This window comes from Sycon ciliatum, chromosome 7 (genome assembly GCF_964019385.1).
Source record: "Sycon ciliatum chromosome 7, ocSycCili1.1, whole genome shotgun sequence".
In the NCBI taxonomy this organism is placed as follows: domain Eukaryota; kingdom Metazoa; phylum Porifera; class Calcarea; order Leucosolenida; family Sycettidae; genus Sycon; species Sycon ciliatum.
The window spans coordinates 33,611,693-33,631,964 of NC_088649.1; the positions used below are offsets into that span (position 1 = coordinate 33,611,693).

Here is a 20,272-nt window from a genome sequence, read left to right on the forward strand (position 1 = left end):
CTCTGAAAGTTAATTTGTCCTTGATGTCACCTGCAGACCTGTCCATGATGCATCTTCTAATAGATGCCTATTGTTGGCATGACTACAGTCTGGATTATTTAGTAGATCACGTGACCTCTCTCCCACCTGATCTTGCCAACATACTCTATCAATTTACCAAGACTGCAGTACGTCATCGATGTTAGCAATGCGTTGGAGATTTACACTCTCGGGAACCTGTTCTGAGACATGGTCGAGACACGTTCAGTCATGACCGAGACATGTTCCGACAGGTCAAGTGCAAGTCGTGCTGTGATTGGTTAAATCTTATCATCTGCTCACCGTGTCCTCTGATTGGTTGATTCTTGAACAATTTCACCGTGTTCTCCAAGGTCGTCACCTCCCATAGGATGTTATTTCAAACTCGGCGGCGGTCAAAAGGGTATATATGTGCAAGCACAGTCCTCCATTCACTCACAACTGCCTTTGTTGTTTCGTTGCTCAAGCCTTCTCTCTCTCTCTCTCTCCCTCTGGATCTCACTGGATCTCTCGTGACTGATATCATGATGGCCACTGATGCTGTTGTTGCTGGTGAAGATGTTGTGGACTGTTTGGGTATTGACCCGTTCGCTATCAAGACGATAAAGAAACCCGGTCTCTACAAGCGACGTGCTAGCCGTAATCCGAATCTGGAGCCTCTGCCTAAGATCAAGATGCCATCTCCTCGTCCTACCATACTACCAGGTGTCGCCACCATTATTACGGATGGGGCAGCAGAGTGTGTTCAAGCAATGTACAGCAAGACCGCCCACGACTATCATGTTGCTCCTGGCACCGATTTCTACTATACGCGCGGTGATTTACCGGGCATGCTTGTCAATGGCACGGTATGTGAAGGACGCTTTGGTCAACTTAAGCTGTACGTCCAGGCTTCACAAGACGATCTCATTCAATTCTTCCTGAAGACCTCAACACCTTTGAGACGTGCCGTGAGATCTCCACATATCAACAGGATACGGAGTAACATCTTCCCTGCAATGTACCAAGGGAAGAGTGTGACTGCTTTGTATCTCAAGCCAACCAAGGGTGTTCCCAACTTCCCGATGAACGAAGAGTGTCAGCTCTATCTGCATCCTTCCACTATATCTTTCAACAGGGAGAAGTGCGAATTCAAGGCATGGCTTTCGGCAATCCCCCTGATGTTTGTAGACTCACGGCTTTGTGAAAGGGATCACGACACCGTGCAAGACCTTCCCGAGGCTGAATTGACTCGACTGGTGATTGCATTCCTCAAGAAGTGGAGCACTGCTGACAACGTGACTGCTGACATTGCGTTTGACACAACGGTGGCGGCGGCAGCGTCTCTCCCTGACACCCTACCGGACAATTCACTGGACTTGAATCTGCTAAATGCTTAGTCATCTTACCACATTGATTGATCAGAAAGACTTTATATCCTAACCCTTTTTTTTTTTTTTTTTTTTTTTTTTTTTTTTTTTTCATGCTCTCTCACTCTCTCTCTCTCTCTCTCTCTCTCTCTCTCTTGCTAACATATCATCGCTTCATTAGATTACCACTAGCACACATGAGTATCATAATGATTTATTTGAGAAAGAAAATATTTCCTATCATAATTAGAACAGTGTGTGTGTGTGTGTGTGTGTGTGTGTGAAGATGGCGTACTGGGCTACGCATTTCCATAGGAGTGATGAGGAGGAGACTTCCCTCAAGCACATGCAAAGCATGCGGAATGATATTACCGAAATACAATCAGTTGTGGGGAACGATGACACCGAAAACACCTTGGTTCATGATGTGGAGAAACTGAAAGAGGTGAAAGCCGATGAGAGCAAAGTGGAAGATGTGGAAAACAGATCTACGCGCTACACAGATCAAGCCATAGCAGCTGATGAGCTGCACGTGAAAACAGATGGATCCGTGTCCATGGATGCTAACCTCAACATGAACGAGCATTCCATCTGTAATTTGGCGTACGATGATAGTTCTTTGACATGTGCTGTCCCTGCCGGTTGGGTCAAGAATGAAATCCAACAAGCATCATCGAGATTGCAAACTGGTATGGACACTGTGCGCAAGATGAAAGGACCTCGTGGTGATCGGGGATTGGGATGGCTTAGCGGAGGTGGCATGCCACTGAACTCTGTAGGGAGAAATGGTGACTTCTATCTCGATGCAACCACGCTCATCGTGTACAAGAAATTCAGCTCGAAATGGAAGGCGTTTGGTCGGCTTCATGGATCAAGAGGTGAAGCTGGTCCACGTGGAGAACGTGGATTGATCGGTCCTGAAGGTGAGACTGGACCTAGAGGAGCTGATGGGCAAGGTGGTGAACGCGGTCAAAAAGGTGATCAAGGAATACCTGGTCCAGAAGGTCCCAGAGGTGAAGTTGGACCACGTGGAGAACGTGGATTGGTCGGGCCTGAAGGTGAGATTGGACCTAGAGGAGAAGATGGGCAAGACGGCCCACAAGGTGAACGTGGTGTGCAAGGTGATCAAGGAACCACAGGTCCCATGGGTCCCCAAGGAACCATCGGTCCAACCGGTCCTCCAGGAAACAGAGGTCCCGTGGGTCTCCAAGGAATCATCGGCCCCATAGGTCCTCAAGGAACCAGAGGCCCCATGGGTCCGCAATCAAATCAGAACCTATCCGATCCGTTTCATCTACTACCTCTCATTCGAAGAAACGCCTACCTCTACATATACTCTCATCCTAGCAGATTTGAATCCGTCACCAGGGTGAGCAGAAACAGATACAGAGGGATAAATCTCGTTGACATGAAGGACAAGAGAATCAACGTGAACAGCATCGACATGTTCCGAGACGATCACTTCTACCTCAACATTACACAACCCAGCGAAGTTTCCATTAGAGAACGATTCGTCAATCTGTTTCACGACAACATGTCTTTTGCAATGTTCCAAGTAATTCAAGTGGACGCACCTGACCCTAGAAACATGGCATTGAAGGCATTCGATATCGATACTGTCGGAAATTTCAGCTTGGATAGTTTGTACGTGTTGTTCACTGCCACCCACATAAGTGGCAACTACTTCACGCGTCCCGGCCATTCATCATTCAACATACCCGTTTCGTCTGTAGTCAGCCAATTATCGGCGGCTTTGGATAAACCTGTGTCGAGTATGACGGATCTCTTGGATACAAAGTGTGTCATAAGTTACGCTCGGAATTCAGAAGGCCTATTCACTCTATACGTAAACTCCATTTTGATACATTCCAACTTAGACACTGTCCCATTTTCCAGGACCAATGGAATCGAAGATTGCAATTATAGTATTGGTGGTACTCAATTCTTCAACGGCACTTCATCAAAGTTGTTCTGTCATTTGCACTTTGCAGAGAGTTTATCTTCTCACACAATCCAGCGCATCCACACAGAACTCATGGCACACTACGATATATGAAAGTGCTACTTTGATTGTACATAATATATAGCACACATGCTACACTACATTCTTGAGATGAAAATGAAAAATAAAACCTATCTATAGTGAGTGTCATCACAACACCAGAATGTCTGTGATATTGACAGTGGCGAACAACACGTCGGGCGTGAGCAGGGGATTGCACAAACCGAACTTTACTCTAAATGTGAAGGAGCTCGATACGCGTGATAAAGTCCTGCATGTTGAATCGGCTCAGTTTGAAGTACACTTTGAGAACATAGACGAGGCAACGAACAAACTCTATGTGGTACATGGTGTAGAAGAAGAAGAAGAAGAGGATAGACTTTCCATCAAGACGGGAACATACAGCGATGTAGACGATTTGGTGTCTATTATCAATGCCACTCTGAAACGAGCAGGACACGGAGACATTGTGTTTTCCTACTCTCGTCACACCAGCCGCATAAGTGTCTCGGTACCCAGGAATAAACGGTGCTTGTTGAAGAAGGACTCACCCGCATTGGTGCTGGGTGTGGGCACTATTCTCAAGCCATACACGATCGAGGGATCTCACACGTTCCCGTTCGCTGTGGATCTGACGAAAGGCAGAAGACTTGTCCTGCTCTACACCGACCTCATTGGACCTGCTGTGGAGTACGAAGACAATACTGATTCGAGGGTGCTGAAGACTTTTCTTATTCAAACCCTCAACGGTTTGAATAACTACGTGTTCGGGAAAGAAGACAAACGACTGCTGCTTCCACACGAAAACGTGACTAGCATTTCGTTCTGGTTGAAATTCAACACCGGTGAACACATTACTTCCGGATATCCCGTCTACCTTGATCTTCGGATCACCAACACAACTACTTAGATGGATCTTCCAGATGTTCGTGTCCGTCACGTGCGTGACATGGTGGAGGATATAGCAAAACGAAAGAAATTGGAGAGCGAAAAGGTGCGTTGCCGGGAGAAGTACGTGATTTACAACACTGCAATCTTGTCCTTTCTCATACTCATTCAAACCATTCTCAACATTCTTCAAGGGAGTGGTGCCGTATCTGGAGAACATCGCATTCGAATCATCGCCATCAGTAGCACGATTATCGGCGTGATCATGGCATGCATTGGTAAACACGTTCTCGACACCAAACGTCAACTTATCACGTGTATCGAACAACTGCAGCAGATGGAGAGAGCTGAAGACTCGTTCATGTTGGAATTGGGCATTACTCTTGAAGATGGGAAGCTCACTAACGAGGAGCATCAACGATTGATATCGATGATGAACGACTTTCGCAAGACACTGGATATTGGATCTTTGAAAAAAATTCACCCCTATTATAATGTGACTCACAAGAATGGCACAGGAGATATACTCACCACAAGCTCCGGAGTCCTTCACGGGACTCCTGACCAACACGAAGATCGTTCAGAAGAACATCCTCGACAGGACGGAGAAGAAACTCTCGTTGCTTGAGGGTAGACGCGGAGTACGACTCTTTTCCACAGCAGATCGATCACCACCATCCCTGAACAATGAACTAGACATCTCGTCGCCGAATTTCATTGCTCTGGGGGAGAGCTATTTCATCGTGAAAATGCGCTATAGTGTCAAAAACAATCTCAATAACCAGCCTGGAGACTACACGCGATGGGTTTGCACCACGTCGCCAGCCTTTTCGTGGTTCAAGAACATTCGAGTGGAGATCAACGGAACAGAGGTCACGCAATCGAGTAAAGTTGCCGACATGCAAATGGTTCAGCATATCCTCAGTCTAATGGAAAGCAGCAGCGAACGCCTTCAGTACGTGGACTCGGATCTCTACGGTCTACAGAAACTGGATCCGCAAAGAGCATTGAGAGGTGTGGATTTAACACCCTATCAACTTGGTGTGAAGCGTAAGCATGGCTATGCCTTCGAAACAAACGCTGCAAACGCTAATGCAGCACAAGCACCGGATTTCGTCGATGATTTCACACTCAGGCGTGCACCCACCGTCGAGCTTGTCACCAACGAAGGCTTCTCCAACACGGTTCAGGAAAATGCACTTCGTGCAGCTGTTGGACGGTTTCAGTACAAGCTGAGACCCTTCCTACCGTTTTTCAATCAGGACGATGCTTGGTTACCCCCGGGTACACAGGTGAAGCTTCGCTTTGATCTGCCACAATCCGAGCTTTCCAGATACATCATGCTTAGCGATCAAGGCGGTGGTGCCAACAGTGCTCTGAGCGTCGGTGATATTGAGATCGATCTACTCCAATTGGACTTTGTGTACACTACCTATCGCATGGAACCCAATCTCACCGATCGTGTACGTCTTCCCAAACAACTCTATTTCCACACGTGGTGCCCTCGTCTCATACAAAAGAGCATTTCAGATGATGCTGGTACACTGGAACTGCTTCACAATGCGGACATTCCACGCAGGATGATCCTGTTCTTCACAGATTTGACTCATGGTACACAGCCAGCATTGGCTGGAGGTCAAGCATCGCATTCTTCGAACAGACTGGCCATGATTCATGCAAATCTCAGTCAACTTCGTGTCACTGTCAACGACCAGACGCTCTTTGACAACCCGCTCAAGTTCCAGTGGGATGTGAGTCGTAATACTGAAGGGCAATACTTCTACGATTACAACAAATCCTCCTACCTGCGTGGCTACAATCTGGTACAAGACTTTTTCGGCAAGACGTATGGAACGCAAATCCCCATCACCGCTGCAGATTACTGCAATCACTACTTTATGGTGCCTATCAACTTGAATCTGGATCGGACCACAGACAATCCAAGATCGAGAGGAAATCTGTCCATCGACTATCAATTTAGCGACGTGACAAACGCCCCCGTGAGGAGACCTAGCGAAAATGGCGCCTCGATCAAAGTCAACCTTCTCTGCATGGACAAGTACTTGTACACCATGAGCAAAGATGAAGGTATCAAAGCCGAAGTTGTATGAATTAATTCCGACCTAGTAGTAAAAGGGCATCATGGAAGGTGGTGACCTGGAGACCAGACATCGTGTCTACGGTGGTGATTTGAAAACATCGAGTCGACAACACGGTGGATTCTTCTGGAAAAAGAGCTTCTGGAAAAACCTAATCGGTGCTGGACCGGATGAGATGGAAAAACAGATGGCGGAACCCACGACAAAACAAGATGCAATGCAACGCGGTGGACTTGGACCCCTGGCTGCCATGGCAGGAATGACACTTCTTCCCATGCTTTTGGGGAGAGGAGAGTCCGGAGACATTGTGGAAACGCAAATGAAAACAGCTTACAACCCTGCCATGCACCGAGGAGGTCTAGCCATTCCACCAGGATTAGCCGCCAAGGCCATACCACTCCTGACGAATCTGGCTGCTCCCTTGGCCATGGGTACCATGGCATCACTGGGTGACAACGTAATGGATAAAATATTCGGCAGAGGAGTAAGGAAGGGAAGCTCAGCAGGTGCCATGAAGCGCACTAAAAGTCGTCGTCGTCGGCATGCACCGAAGAAGATTCGTCAACGAGCATCTCGAAAAACCAAGAAACCAGCTCGTCAAGTTCGCTCCAAAGGCCGCAGGGCACGAGGAATAAAGAAACAAGGAAGGGTATTGTTCAAAAAACTAGGACATCGTGCCCTCGACGAAGCTTCATCGTTCCTGTCTGCACCTCGTAGATCCCTAACCCGTCCTGAAACTCCATTTGCTCAAAAAATTCGACAGAACATTAACAGTGCAGGACCGTCTTCTATGAGTTCCGCTCACATCGGTCCATCCTACAACATCTGATCATGGACTTTATCTCGCTCCTTGGACAGGAAATCGGGAGGAAGAAAAAGACTAGTCCCGTAAGGAACGACGATGTTCCGACCACGGCCACTGCTCGACACGGGCTGCACATTCCTGGTCTTCAGTTCGAGTCTAAGGATTGGTTCACGGAAATCATTCCTGCTCTGAAATCCTGGGGTCAAAACGTATTGTTTCTGGGACAGAGCAACATGGGTAAATCCTACTTTCTCATCAAGCTCCTGAAACGTGTGCAACCTGAGCGTATAGTTGTCATCTCCAACACGCCGGCCGATCAGTATCGTCTCCCAAGCCTCAAATCCTTCAAGCATTACAGCACCATGCCCGAGTGTATCGAAGACATGGATCTCCAGCCTAACACCTATGTGATCATTGATGACATCAGAGTGATGGGTTTGAAGCACGGCAGTCAAAGAGAGTGTCTCTACAAGTTCTTCACCATGTACAGTCATCATCATAAGTTGAACGTGTTCTTTCTCTCTCAGAGCTTTGATAACATTAAGGACATGAAGATCAATGCAAACTTTATGTATCTATTTCGCTTCACTGATAAAAGCAATATCAAGCGTTATCTCAATACTCTGTTTGGTGGTCTGTGCACGAAGTCATCCATTATCTTTAGATTGTATGAGAAGTTATTGGCGGTGTGTCGCAGACCTATCCTAACCATTGATTGCTCTTCTAATCAGTACTACACGTATTGCGAAGACACTGCATTAAAGGTGACTTTTGAATAAAAACCTCGTTGATGTGCGTGTTTAGCCGAAAAGTTAGCCTAAAAGTTAGCCGAAAAGTTAGCCGAAAAGTTAGCCGAAAAGTTAGCCGAAAAGTTAGCCGAAAAGTTAGCCGAAACATTGAAAAAAAAATTCCAATAATGAATAAGAATGGAGCATCTTACGGTGAAATTCTCAAATGGGCTACCGAGCAGTATACAGAGGGTGGGGTCCAGAAAGGGATCCTTCTCGATACCCAAGCGTAAAAGGTTGCAAACCTTGCAGTTTATGTCGAAACATCCTCAACACATCCTCAAGAAGAGAGTAAATTCGTGGGAAGTTCTCGGTATACCACCACTCATGCGGCAAAAAGGAGGTAATAACTACAATGCATACTTGAAAAGCGTTAAGAAAGTTCTTTCCCAAGTGCCAGATCACAGTTTGAGCACCTCCACCCTGTTGGAACTGCAAGCTGATCCGCGAGTAAAGCGTCTATATGACACCCACTTCAAAAACAATCCCGATCACATCAGTTACCCGTCTGTGAGAAATGTGATTGCATCCAACATACTCAACTATGATTCCACTACCGATCAAGTTCGCGATTCCGTTGCAGATGTCAGGAAGAAGAGAAAGGCACCTTTAACATCAGTGCCTTTCAATCTATTACAAGACCACGAATTTGACCGATGGATCCTACAAATCCTGGACAGTTTCCTCCGACATACAAATATACCGGCAACCTTTTTGAAGAGCAACTATTTCACAAGCCGATCACAACTGCTGCAACTCTACGATGAAGATCGACTGAGGTTCAGGAGTCGGGTGGAAGCGGCTGCGGATGCCCTGAAGACGCAGACGATGAACGACTACACTACTCTGGTCAACGAGACGAATCGCATCTACATGTCCAGGTACCCGTTTGCAACCATAGCGGGTGCGGTGGGAATCCACAAACATGTCGATGGATTCCTTCGATCAGAACGAAAGATTCATGAACTAGCCACCCTAGTGCTAGCTGTACCAGGATCGCAGCTCAAGTTTCAAGATCTCAACGATATGACTTCTACGTATGGTAGAACAACTGAAGCAAAATTGATCCATCCCGAGCATTTCATGATCAGAGCACAAAAGGTGATGGTGGACGATGCATCATTCATTCAAGAGGTTCTGAAGGATAAAAGCAGGATCACTCGTATCATCAAGGATATCCTGAGTGGACGTTCAATGTGATCACGTGCGCGAAAATTTTCAGGCTATGATCAAGAATGGACTACCCTCTCAGCAGTGCCGACATCAAAGGAAGATTGAATGGTGTTGGAGGGTTCGTGGGGTGTACAAGTTACGATCTCTTACCACCCTTGAACAATGGAGACTTTTGTATCGTCAACACCGACAACGTTCTACCGGTGTACGATGCACCGGAAGGTGGACATCATTGGTTGACCGTGTGTCGCGAGCAAAACGTGATCCTGGTTTTTGACAGTTTCGGACGCAGTCTATACACTATGGAGCAAGATTACACTGAACCTGCACTGTGCGATTTCTTTAAAGAAGCCTATGCTGACTGTAAGATCATCACCAACACCCAAGCCGTTCAAGACAGAAGCACAGCAGTATGTGGATGGTATGCCATATTGATGGGAAAGCTATTTTCCAAATATGGTCTGGATGAAGCACTTCGAACTTTCCGAAGAGTCTTCGATGAGGATGAAAAGCTGGAAAACGATCAACTGGTTCTCAGTTTAGGTGCCTTGCGAGGTGGTGGAGCCTTGTGGGATACGAAAGTGCAAAAAGCACTTCATGATGGAAGACAGAAGAAGAAGTCGCAGTCCACACCATTCCACACGCAACTGGCTAACGAATTGCACAAACCCAGACGAGTGCATTTCAAAAGACGCAAGGTGAAGAGCAGGTCTGTGGATCACATCTGGAGTGCCGATCTAGTGGATATGCAACGGTTTGCCCGAAGCAACAAGAACTACAAATTCCTGCTGACCGTCATCGATCTGTACAGTCGCTATGCCTGGGCAGTACCCCTGAAAACCAAAACTGGCTCTGCTGTCAGGGATGCATTCGACCTGATCCTGAAAACATCGAACAGGGTACCACAAAAACTATGGGTAGACGAAGGCAAGGAGTTCTACAATGCAACAATGAAGCAATGGGTCAAGGATCACAACATCATCATGTACAGCACCCACAACGAAGGAAAAGCCGTGGTGGTGGAACGCTTCAATAGAACACTGAAAGGCAGAATGTGGCGCCATTTCACGGAGAAAGCTACGACACAGTATCTTGACGTCCTTCCTCAGCTTATGGTCAAGTACAACAGCTCGAAACATCGCAGTATCGGCATGAGTCCCACGAAAGCTTCTCTTGATGGAAAACCAAAAGATGCAGACGTACACTCGAAGCAATCACCAGCTAAATTCAAAGTGGGTGATGATGTGCGTTTGGCTGTGGCTAAACGTCATTTCGAGAAAGGGTACACGCCCAACTGGACAGAGGAAGTGTTCGTGGTAAACGATGTCCTACCCACTGTACCCCACACCTATCGTGTTCAAGACCTGATGGGAGAAGTCATTCAAGGACAGTTCTATGGAGCTGAGCTACAACATGCCAGACACACAGGATTGAGATTCGATAAGGTGTTGAAATACAACAAGAACAGTCGGCTCGTCAAATGGAAGGGTTATCAAGACGAAAAATTCCATACCTGGTTAACAAAGAAGGATGTGAATGATCTCAAAAAGTATTAGCATTTCATATGTACAATGTAGCTCATGCTTTGGATTAACGTGAATATTATGAATCGCATAGTATTTACAATGTATTTCATGAGAAGATATGACATATGCTCTAGTATGTGTGGAAATCCCTCAGTGCTTTGGAATATCCTTGTGTCCGAATGCCAGGGTGTTGATACCATCCTCCAGAATGTAACGCTTACTGTCGAATCCACAGAGGGCAATCTTGTGTAGCTCCTCTCCGTGAATGCAATGTCGTCGACTTCGAAGAACATTCATTGTTCTCTTCAGCTGAGACTCCTCGACGAGACATGTTCGATAATCATCGACGGTTATGGTGTTTTTCAACACGCTTCTCTGCACACCTTTGGCACGCTTGCCATTGTCGTCGTTGTCTTCACAGCGGTATGCGTACATCTTGCTCCGCAAACCAATGAACTCCTTGATGGGTTTGCCACCTAGTTCGTCCTTGAACTTCCCTACCACCTTCTTGTTGACCGTGCTGTACAGGTGGTGGGATGGTGAATAGTTGGATGTGTCATAGGCTGTTATGTTGTTTGACATATCGGTGTACAGATCATCCGTTTGAATATGTACGATCAGACTATCAGTATCAGTGTAGAGCAAACGTACATTTTGTCCATAGCGGGGTAGGAGAACTTCATAGTAAAAGGAATACATCAAGTGCTTCGACAGATCGAGGATGGCTGTACCCACATAAATGGGTTTATTGAGAGTCACCTTTGTCTTGGCAAACTCGATTGCTATCAGATCGTTCTCAAAGGCTACACTGCGGATGTACGAAGGTTTGTTGATGCTTTTCTGGAGACGTGGTTTTTCATCCTGTTCACGAATGAGCTTGATGTTTACTCTGTTTCGAACGTTTTCCATGGTCTTGCCATATACAGCATTGTTCATCAACTACGATAAACAGGCATACAAAGAAAAGACAAGAAAAACAACAATAAGAAAACTGTTATCTTCAGGTCATTCACACTTCCAGTACATACTAGATCCCACACTATCGCTAAATACACACACACACACACACACACACATGATGTGGAGTACCCACCTTATAGAAGTCTTTCTCGAAATCAGAAGTTGATAGCTTTCTCAGGTCAGTATTAGTGTCGATGTATGGCTTCATCCATGGATGTTGTGTGAAGGAGAGCACACGATGCACATCTGTAATCTCCACACCCAAGGACACATACTGCTGCAAGTTTCTGTAGTGCAGAACATAGTGCTCTTTCGGTAGTAGATTTGGTACCAGTTTCTTCGCTTCCAAACCGGTCACCTACAAGAGTACAGTATAGATATACACAAACCTTAGAAGATTAATACAAGCATATCCACCAGATAGACCATGACTTACCATTAGTTTCTCTGCCATGTGGGTCTGATATGGAGAAAGCATATCTCGTGTCACCTTCATCTTCTCAGGAGCCAACGGATAGTCATTCATCATGTCATGCACACCATCTGGAATCCTTAAATCGCACTCCACCATGTATCCCGTCGAAGAGTCCATTGGATGATCGAGTACCGTCTCCAGAAGATCATCCATCACTGCTTCAAAGCAGAAGTCCGACACGGGCAAGGGTTGAGACATGGCCCATCCATATAGATTGTTCGCATCTAAATATTGGATGAAGCTTGACGGCTCGTCTGGATTGTACTCCGATAGATATCTGTTGTTGGCGGTGGCGTGTCTAGCGGACACCATGCTTATGCCACCTCTTTTGCCATGCTCAATGAAGTTGAACATGTCAATGTCGGAAATGAGATGAAGGGACACCTTCGTCATTTTCAGCAGCGAATCCCAGGCAAATCCCGGTAAGGTGAGGTAATTAGCGGGATACAATCCATAGGTTGCGTGAGCAGTTCTTCTGAAGTTTTCGAAAACGTCAGCCAACAGCAGCACATCAGTCTCCAGGTAGAGGTCGTGATAGTCTCCTAGATCTTCACAGTCAAACACAGTCCATACTGTTTGCGCATAGGCATAGTCTTCATCACTGATACCCTAGGGAATAGAAAATGTACACCAAAAAGAAAAACAAATCAACGAACTTATTTTAGTAGTTCACCCACACAATCAATTATTTAGTATGAAGCTGTAGGAAGCGTTCAAACACATCTTGGCTTATTTTAGTACTTCGAAGTAAGATGGTGAAAAAAGAAAGAGAGAAAGATCTACTATATCTATCACACTACTCACCGTGTTCGTTAGCGTTGAGTGGAATGCATCCTTGGGTGGTAGACGCGTTTCTTCGAATTGGTCGTACGACCCCATATATTCATACGGGTAGACACCCTTTCGTGTCAACAGTTTGCGTTCATCCTCGTCTGGAAATCGTGCGGATAGAAGGGCGAATGCATCTGGTGGTGTGGCCGAAACCAACCGGTCTAGGGAGGTGTTCAAGAATGCCAGGCTGTCGATGAACTGGAACTGTCTCCATCCGAATGTGACATATTTTTCACTGTTGATGGGAATCACTTTGATAGCACCGAGACGCTTGGTCTGAGAAGAAAGAAAAAGAGGAGACACAGTTTTAAGGTGCAGCTGTAAAGATGAATATCAATCATATAAACGTGAATATGAGTACCAACATAGTAATGATCTTCCTTCTTAGAAAAACATCATGATCCACGCACACGCACACACACACACACACACACACACACACACACACACACACACACCACGCATATGTAACGTACCCGTTCTTGTCCTTTCTCGTTCACATACGTAATCTCATCAGTGGACGTTCTCCCAATGGCAGATATGATGTGATGAGAATCGTATCCCTTCAAGTTATGAAAGATCACAGGAATCTTGATCTTGAACGGCTCAATCCGCATGTTCAGGTTACAATGGTTGTGTGCTGCACCACGGTAAGCACCGGTGATGTGACAGTGGTCACGTACACGATCGCTACCCAACGCTTCACCACAGATCCAACAGGAGACTACCGTTTCAAATTCACGTTGCTGACTTTCTGAAATGATCATTTGACCAGCATTACATGCTAGAAGCTCATCACGGATAGTCTCCTCCTCTTGCTCAAGTGACAGCAGAAAACAGAACATAGAATCTTCTCCACGGTAGAAGAAACGGTTCGTGACGACGCCATCAGATCGTACTACAATGTACGAACAGGAACAGGCTACATGCTTGTTCTTTTGGAATGTCGAATGACCGATTTTCTTGTCAGCGGACAGAGGTTCTATGAAGGCCTCACAATCGGCATAGATCACCTGCATTTGAGAGAGAGAGAGAGAGAGAGAAGTAGGAATAGCAGCAGGGACAACATCGAGTAAAACAGCGGAAAAGACAGATAGAGAATTAGGAATAGCTGCAGAGACAACACCGAGTAAAACAGCAGAAAGGTGAACAATCAGAGTCAAGAAACATGTGCAGGAAAGAAAAGAAAAGAAAAAAAAAAAAAAAAAAAAAAAAAAAAAAACAGACCACAGTGTGTTCACCTTGATTAAATGTTCTACTTACAAATGGGGCTTGAAGCTGCTTGTTCACATTCCTGAACATCACTCTATCGCCAGCCTTTGGCATCTTCACCGTGGCTTCAGGATGTTCACTGCAGTACATCATATGATTATTCAATGCCTTCTCCGTGACGTGTGTTGAGAGACATCTGAAGCAGACGAAATGTGCTCGACGTGCTCCAGTAGCAACAAGACGACTGAATGATTTTATCCACACCCAGTGCTGCACCTCCACGTCATTGCGTTCGTCTTGGATGAGCAATACATTGATGGCGGACTGCGGATGCTGAGAAATTCTTAACGGATATATGACTTTCTCTTCATATCCGAAGACGTTGATGTAAAGACCGTCGTTCAGTCTTTCGATGACTGGTATGTCTTCCAGTTTTGCTGGAAACTCGATGCCGCTCACATCCACAGTATCCGCATGTTCTGCGTACGACGATTGACGACATGGATGAGACTTGTCTGCCGAAAATTTAGCAGCCAGTATTGACCATCTAAAGTACGGATGACATAAGACATGGACAGGCGTCATACAGTTCAATCCATACACCGTATCACCACACTGAAACCCCACTGCTATACTTACAGTAAACACTTGTTGTCAGTGTTCTGCACGTTAACAATGGCCTTCTTCGACTTCAACTCCGGTGGCAAGGGGATGTACGAACTTCCTCCAAGTACACAGTAGCGTGACATTTCGATGTGTAAACAGGAAATCCGTTCAACTACCCAACCTGATCCATGACGAACGAAATCATCAAGACGAGCGTTGATCTGAGCAATCATCCTACTGAGAAGGTCCTTCAGCTCCATGGTGTTGAGCACCAGCGTTGTACTCGATCGGAAGAAGAATGTGTTGGAAACCATTTGTCCTGTAGCAGGATTCAGCTTCTGCATCACCACCTGAACTACCAAAGAACACTTGTACTGACCCCATTGCTCAATATTCTCTTCAAGAAGCAGCTCCAGCGACGGTAGAACATGAGAGAAAAACTTTAGTACATCTGCAAACTCTTGATCAGGACAATAACTAAAGAATTGCAACAGATCAGATGATCTCACTACATCAAAAGACTGACGAGGTTTCTTCCGAATGGGTTCCATCCTGAGCAGGGGTGGTGGCGGACAACCACACAATGGCTTGACAAGGTACCGAGGATCTATTTTTATAGGGTTTTCGTAATAGTTGAATTCGGAATAACTGGTTGTTTTTCAATTAACCAATCCACTCATCTCCCGCTGGAAACAATTAACCACTTACCGCACTTCCCGCTGAAAACATGTGACCAATTAGCGCACTTCCCGCTGAAATCACATTCATCCTTTTATCGCGCATTGACCCATGTTCCACACTTCACAGTGAAATCAGTGCTGCAATGATGTACTGTGACGTCAATGCATGGATGCATGATCTGTGCATCTGAGGTCAAGATGAATCCGGTATTCCAGCAGCTAAAAGTTCGAGAAAGAATTGTTGTATGTCGAAAAGAATTATACGAGAGGAAAGCTAGAAAAATTCTACACCTCATGGACCTTTCGATTACGGACATAGATGGAAAACTAATTGACTTATGTCAATGGAAAGATTCCAAACCCGAACCAAAAAAGACACGACATGTCGCGAGCAACGTTTTGGTTTTTGGCGCGCACCGTGTTCACCGTGTTCTCCAAGGTCGTCACCTTCCCGGAGGCGGGACCCGGCGGGACGGGACTTGGCGGGACCTATAAAACCTGATATAATTTCATTTTTGGTTCACAATTCATTTTTGAGTCCATTGGATGATCGAGTACCGTCTCCAGAATTTCTCTCTCTACCAGATCAAAGATGTCGGCCTGGTCAACATCCGAACCGTATGTAGAGAAGTTTTATTTATTTTCTTGTAGTAATAAAGATGAATTAACCGTTCGGTTACTCACCGATCTGGGTACAGCTTACGAGCTAAGACCCATGCTTCTTCACCCGGATCGGACGGACTTGACTCCCATGGAGATTGCACAGTATCTGTGCAGGGTGTCGACGCGCGTTCTCGTGAGCGGTGAGAAACACCAGCGTCTACCGAAGATCGTTGTTGATGGTGTAGAGGATTATGGATCATCATCATGGAGAGATACGGGCAGACTGCTCCGCTGCTGGGACGACGGACGAAGATCGATGTACAACGTGATGATGGTTGCAGGTGTTCTGGATATTGTCGAAGAGACGTTTGCAAATGGAGAGCAGATCGAAGCTCAGGAACTCATCCGTGTCATCAAGGATCTCAACGATCGCAAGGTCTTTCGAAAAGACGGGGATTCACAAGCGACGACGAAATCTGTCCGCCTCTCAGTGATGTCGACGAGGATAACCCGTGTTGTTGCGCGTGTCGGCACGATCGACATCGACGATGAAGGATATCCTAAGAAGATGCCGGAAGTCTCGTGTGATTATGTAGTAAGCCGGAAGCGTAAGGCCGATGATGACCTGGATGAACCAATTGTGACGATTCAGGCTTCGAATACAGCTCCAATCATCGAAGTTTCCAGGAAGCGCTCCTGGGTAGTACCTTCTCAAGATATCTTTGATTGCTAGACTCTCTCTCTCTCTCTCTCTCTCTCTCTCTCTCTCTCTCTCTCTCTCTCTTCCTACCAGGCGTGAGCCATCCCCTGGGTGAACAAAATGGGTGCTATCTCTCTCTCTCTCTCTCTCTCTCTCTCTCTCTCTCTCTCTCTCTCTCTCTCTCTCTCTCTCTCTCTCTCTCTTCCTACCAGGCGTGAGCCATCCCCTGGGTGAACAAAATGGGTGCTATCTTCTCTCTCTCTCTCTCTCTCTCTCTCTCTCTCTCTCTCTCTCTCTCTCTCTCTCTCTCTCTCTCTCTCTTCCTACCAGGCGTGAGCCATCCCCTGGGTGAACAAAATGGGTGCTATCTTCTCTCTCTCTCTCTCTCTCTCTCTCTCTCGCTCTCTCTCTTCCTACCAGGCGTGAGCCATCCCCTGGGTGAACAAAATGGGTGCTATCTTCTCTCTATCTCTCTCTCTCTCTCTCTCTCTCTCTCTCTCTCTCTCTCTCTCTCTCTTTTCATTGTATCTCTTTGCTCGTAGAGAGCAAGCTGTTATCTTATTATCGTCATGTGTCAACCGTGAGGCATATTGTTAATACAAGTATTTTAAACATCTGACTCTCCCATGTTTGTGAACACGAGCTACTTGTGAGAAATACCTGGGGGAGGTGGAGGGGAGGCGGGGTGGGGTGGGTGGGGTCCGGAAAATGATCCGAAAAATTGAAATTACAAGTCAAAATACTGCAAAACTATGAGTTCTGATTAATATAAAATTGGAAAAAGTGAGATAACATTGACATTTGAAATAGTAATATTTTAGACATCGGAATGCAATATTATGATGTAGGGTAGGACATATTACCCACACCCTAAAAATCAAAATTAATGATACATGTAGAATTCCAAATCATGACACCATATTACCTTATTGTTTAGGGTAGAGCATAACACCCCAATACATATTTTCAATAATACCCCCCTTTTTTTTTTTGAGGTAGGGGCACCCCCTGGCACATATTTTTATCCGCAAAAAAACCGGGCCAAAAATAATTTTCACCGCAAAAATGGGGTACTATTAGTACCCCATTTTTCAATAATACCCCATTTTTTGGGACCCGGGCGCCCCCTGGCCCAGAACCCGCTCGTCCATTCCTACTGGGGGGGGGGGGGGGGGTCGAGTCGGTTCAACCATAAAGTATACAACAACAACCATAATCGACCATGGCGATAATAGTGTGGCTGCTCATACCTACAAATGCACCCCAACCCGCTGGTTCTCACTGGTTCTCACTGGTTCTCGCCGGTTCTCGCCGGTTCTCACTGGTTCTCACCGGTTCTCACTGGTCAACGGGAAGCAGCAGTTCCTCCGCTTTAAGTGAGCACCACCGACGTCACCACATGTACATGTACGTTAAATGTACAGTGAATGCTGGATCAGCGTGATTGGGACACTATGGGCAGGTTGTGATGTGATGTTTGTTGTTCTCCTTCTCGGTCTCCTTCTCGGTCTCCTTCTCGGTCTCCTTCTCCTTATCCTAATGTCGTGGACATGGAAATCGAGTCGAATGACCGGGGCCGGCGCCCTCAGCGCGTACAGAACGTCGTTGCATGCAGTGCACATCAGGGATCCACACACATACCATATCTAGCGGTATGTATAGGGCTCCCTTGTGCACATGTTGATCCGATGCGATCAGCACGCTGCGGCACATCTTGATGCATGTGTGTACCGCTTATCCCCGGCTGGATGGCCAGCGCCCCGGGGCCGCTAGACGTGCGACCTGATTTTCATGTCCACAGCAGTACCGTATTTCCCCGTAAGTAAGTTCTCCCCAATGACTTAGTACCCCCCTATAAAAAATACACTTTCCACTGCCGAGGTTATCACCCCGAAAGACAGTTCCCCCCGAAAGATGGTAAGTTCGTACCCGTCCTACATGTGCAGACACCGTACAGTACATACATCATATGCACGGACACTAGAGTTGCGCAGGCTTCCCACTGCGTGTCATTTACCCCCGATAAAAAAGTACTCCCCGAAAGATAGTACCACCCCCGAAAGTTAGTACTCATGTGGCTGCTAAGTTCGAAAGTTAGTACGTACTAACTTCCGGGAAATACGGTAGTTATCGGTCTGCTTCTCCCTCTCCTTCTCCTTCTTCTCGTTCTTGTTCTTGTTCTTGTTCTCCTTCCTGTTCTCGTTTTTATTCTCGCTCTTGTTCTTCCCTTGCCTGTGCACCAGATCGTTTGCACAGCCGGCTAAGGCCGTGCAGAAGGTTTGCGAGTGTGTTCTCATTCTGAAAGGTTTCAAGGAAATCAACTGGAAAACTGCCAAGGGAATGATGGCCGAGTCTGGATTTCTCTCCTCGCTCATGAATATGGACGTTGATGGTATCTCGGTGAAGCAGGTAAGGTATGTGTGTGTGTGGGGGGGGGGGGGGTCAAGTGCAGGACGGATATGCTTGTGATGCTCTTCTCCCCTGCAACTGCTTCATACCTCTCCTCCTCCACTGCGTCTCGTGGTCTTGTCCTTGTATGCATATGCACACACACACACACACACACACACACACACACACGCACACACACACGCACGCACACACACACACACGCACGCACGTGTTCACTACTTGACCATCCTGTTCTTTGGTGACTGCTTCGTGTGTGAAACTTTGCCTTTTGCAACTTAGTCTGTGTGGTTGTTCTTGTTGCTGCTGCTGCTGCTGCTGCTGCCATCCTGTCTACTTCTCTATTCCATTTCGTTTGAGTGATCTCTTCGCCCACCGCATCCAACCAACCACACATACCGTATTATCTCTAATATAAGCACAGTCTCCAATATTAGCACGTCTCCAATAATAGAACACCTTGGGGTGGCATTCAAAAAATAAAGTGCTCAGTCTCCATTATAAGCACACTGTGTAAATTCATTATCTGTACCGGCGAAAAAAACCCTGAAATGTGTGTGTCTGACATGAATTTGGCATGGCAACATGCCTCTGAAATGAGGTTGAAATAATAATGGAACAGTCTCCAATAAAGGACCATCTCCATTAATAGCATGGGGCGGAGGTACATTGAAAAATTAAAGGACCGTGCTTATATTAGAGATAATACGGTATCACAATTTCTTCTTTTTATCATTTTCATTATTTCCATTGATGCGTTTCTCTTTGCTAAGCTTGCCACGGCTGTCCCTAATCACCCTCACCTCATTTGATTGGCTTCGGCTATGAATGTGTGCTCCATAATAATTCCCGTTTGCATCTTTCCCTCAAACTAGTGAATAATAAGAAGTTATGGTGAAAAAGGAAAAGTACAAAGTATTACGAGTTATGACTAACTGTCCACCAACGTAACCAGATCTTATACAGTCAGCGAGTGCGACAAAATGGCACAAAACTGACAAGGAGTACTGAGACGTGCCATTTTGTCGCACTCGCCGACTGTATAAGATCTGGTTACGTTGGTGGACAGTTAGTCATAACTCGTAATATTTTGTCCTTTTCCTTTTTCACCATATTTTCATTGGCTCACCATCCGAGTTGAATATGAA

At 46.1% G+C, this 20,272-nt stretch overlaps 2 protein-coding genes across 3 annotated transcripts in view; one reads left to right on the plus strand and one right to left on the minus strand.

Moving 5' to 3' along the window:
• LOC135821371 (dynein axonemal heavy chain 10-like) overlaps nt 1-20,272 on the plus strand; it is a gene marked incomplete at its 5' end in the record, with an annotated part of 60,509 nt that overhangs the window by 14,574 nt on the left and 25,663 nt on the right. The window contains 1 exon segment of the mRNA XM_065334442.1: nt 18,959-19,124. Coding sequence (XP_065190514.1) covers nt 18,959-19,124 — 166 coding nt within the window.
• Nucleotides 10,612-12,200, minus strand: LOC135821370 (uncharacterized). 2 transcript variants are annotated; one of them, XM_065334440.1, is made up of 3 exons: nt 12,045-12,200; nt 11,742-11,966; nt 10,612-11,587 (listed from the first exon to the last, which is right to left on the minus strand). In XM_065334440.1, the coding sequence occupies exons 1-3, from the start codon at nt 12,198-12,200 to the stop codon at nt 10,799-10,801; spliced, it is 1,170 nt and encodes a 389-aa protein (XP_065190512.1). In that variant the 3' UTR covers nt 10,612-10,798. The 2 variants fall into 2 exon arrangements, with proteins under 2 accessions (XP_065190512.1, XP_065190513.1); XM_065334441.1 differs by lacking the exon at nt 11,742-11,966.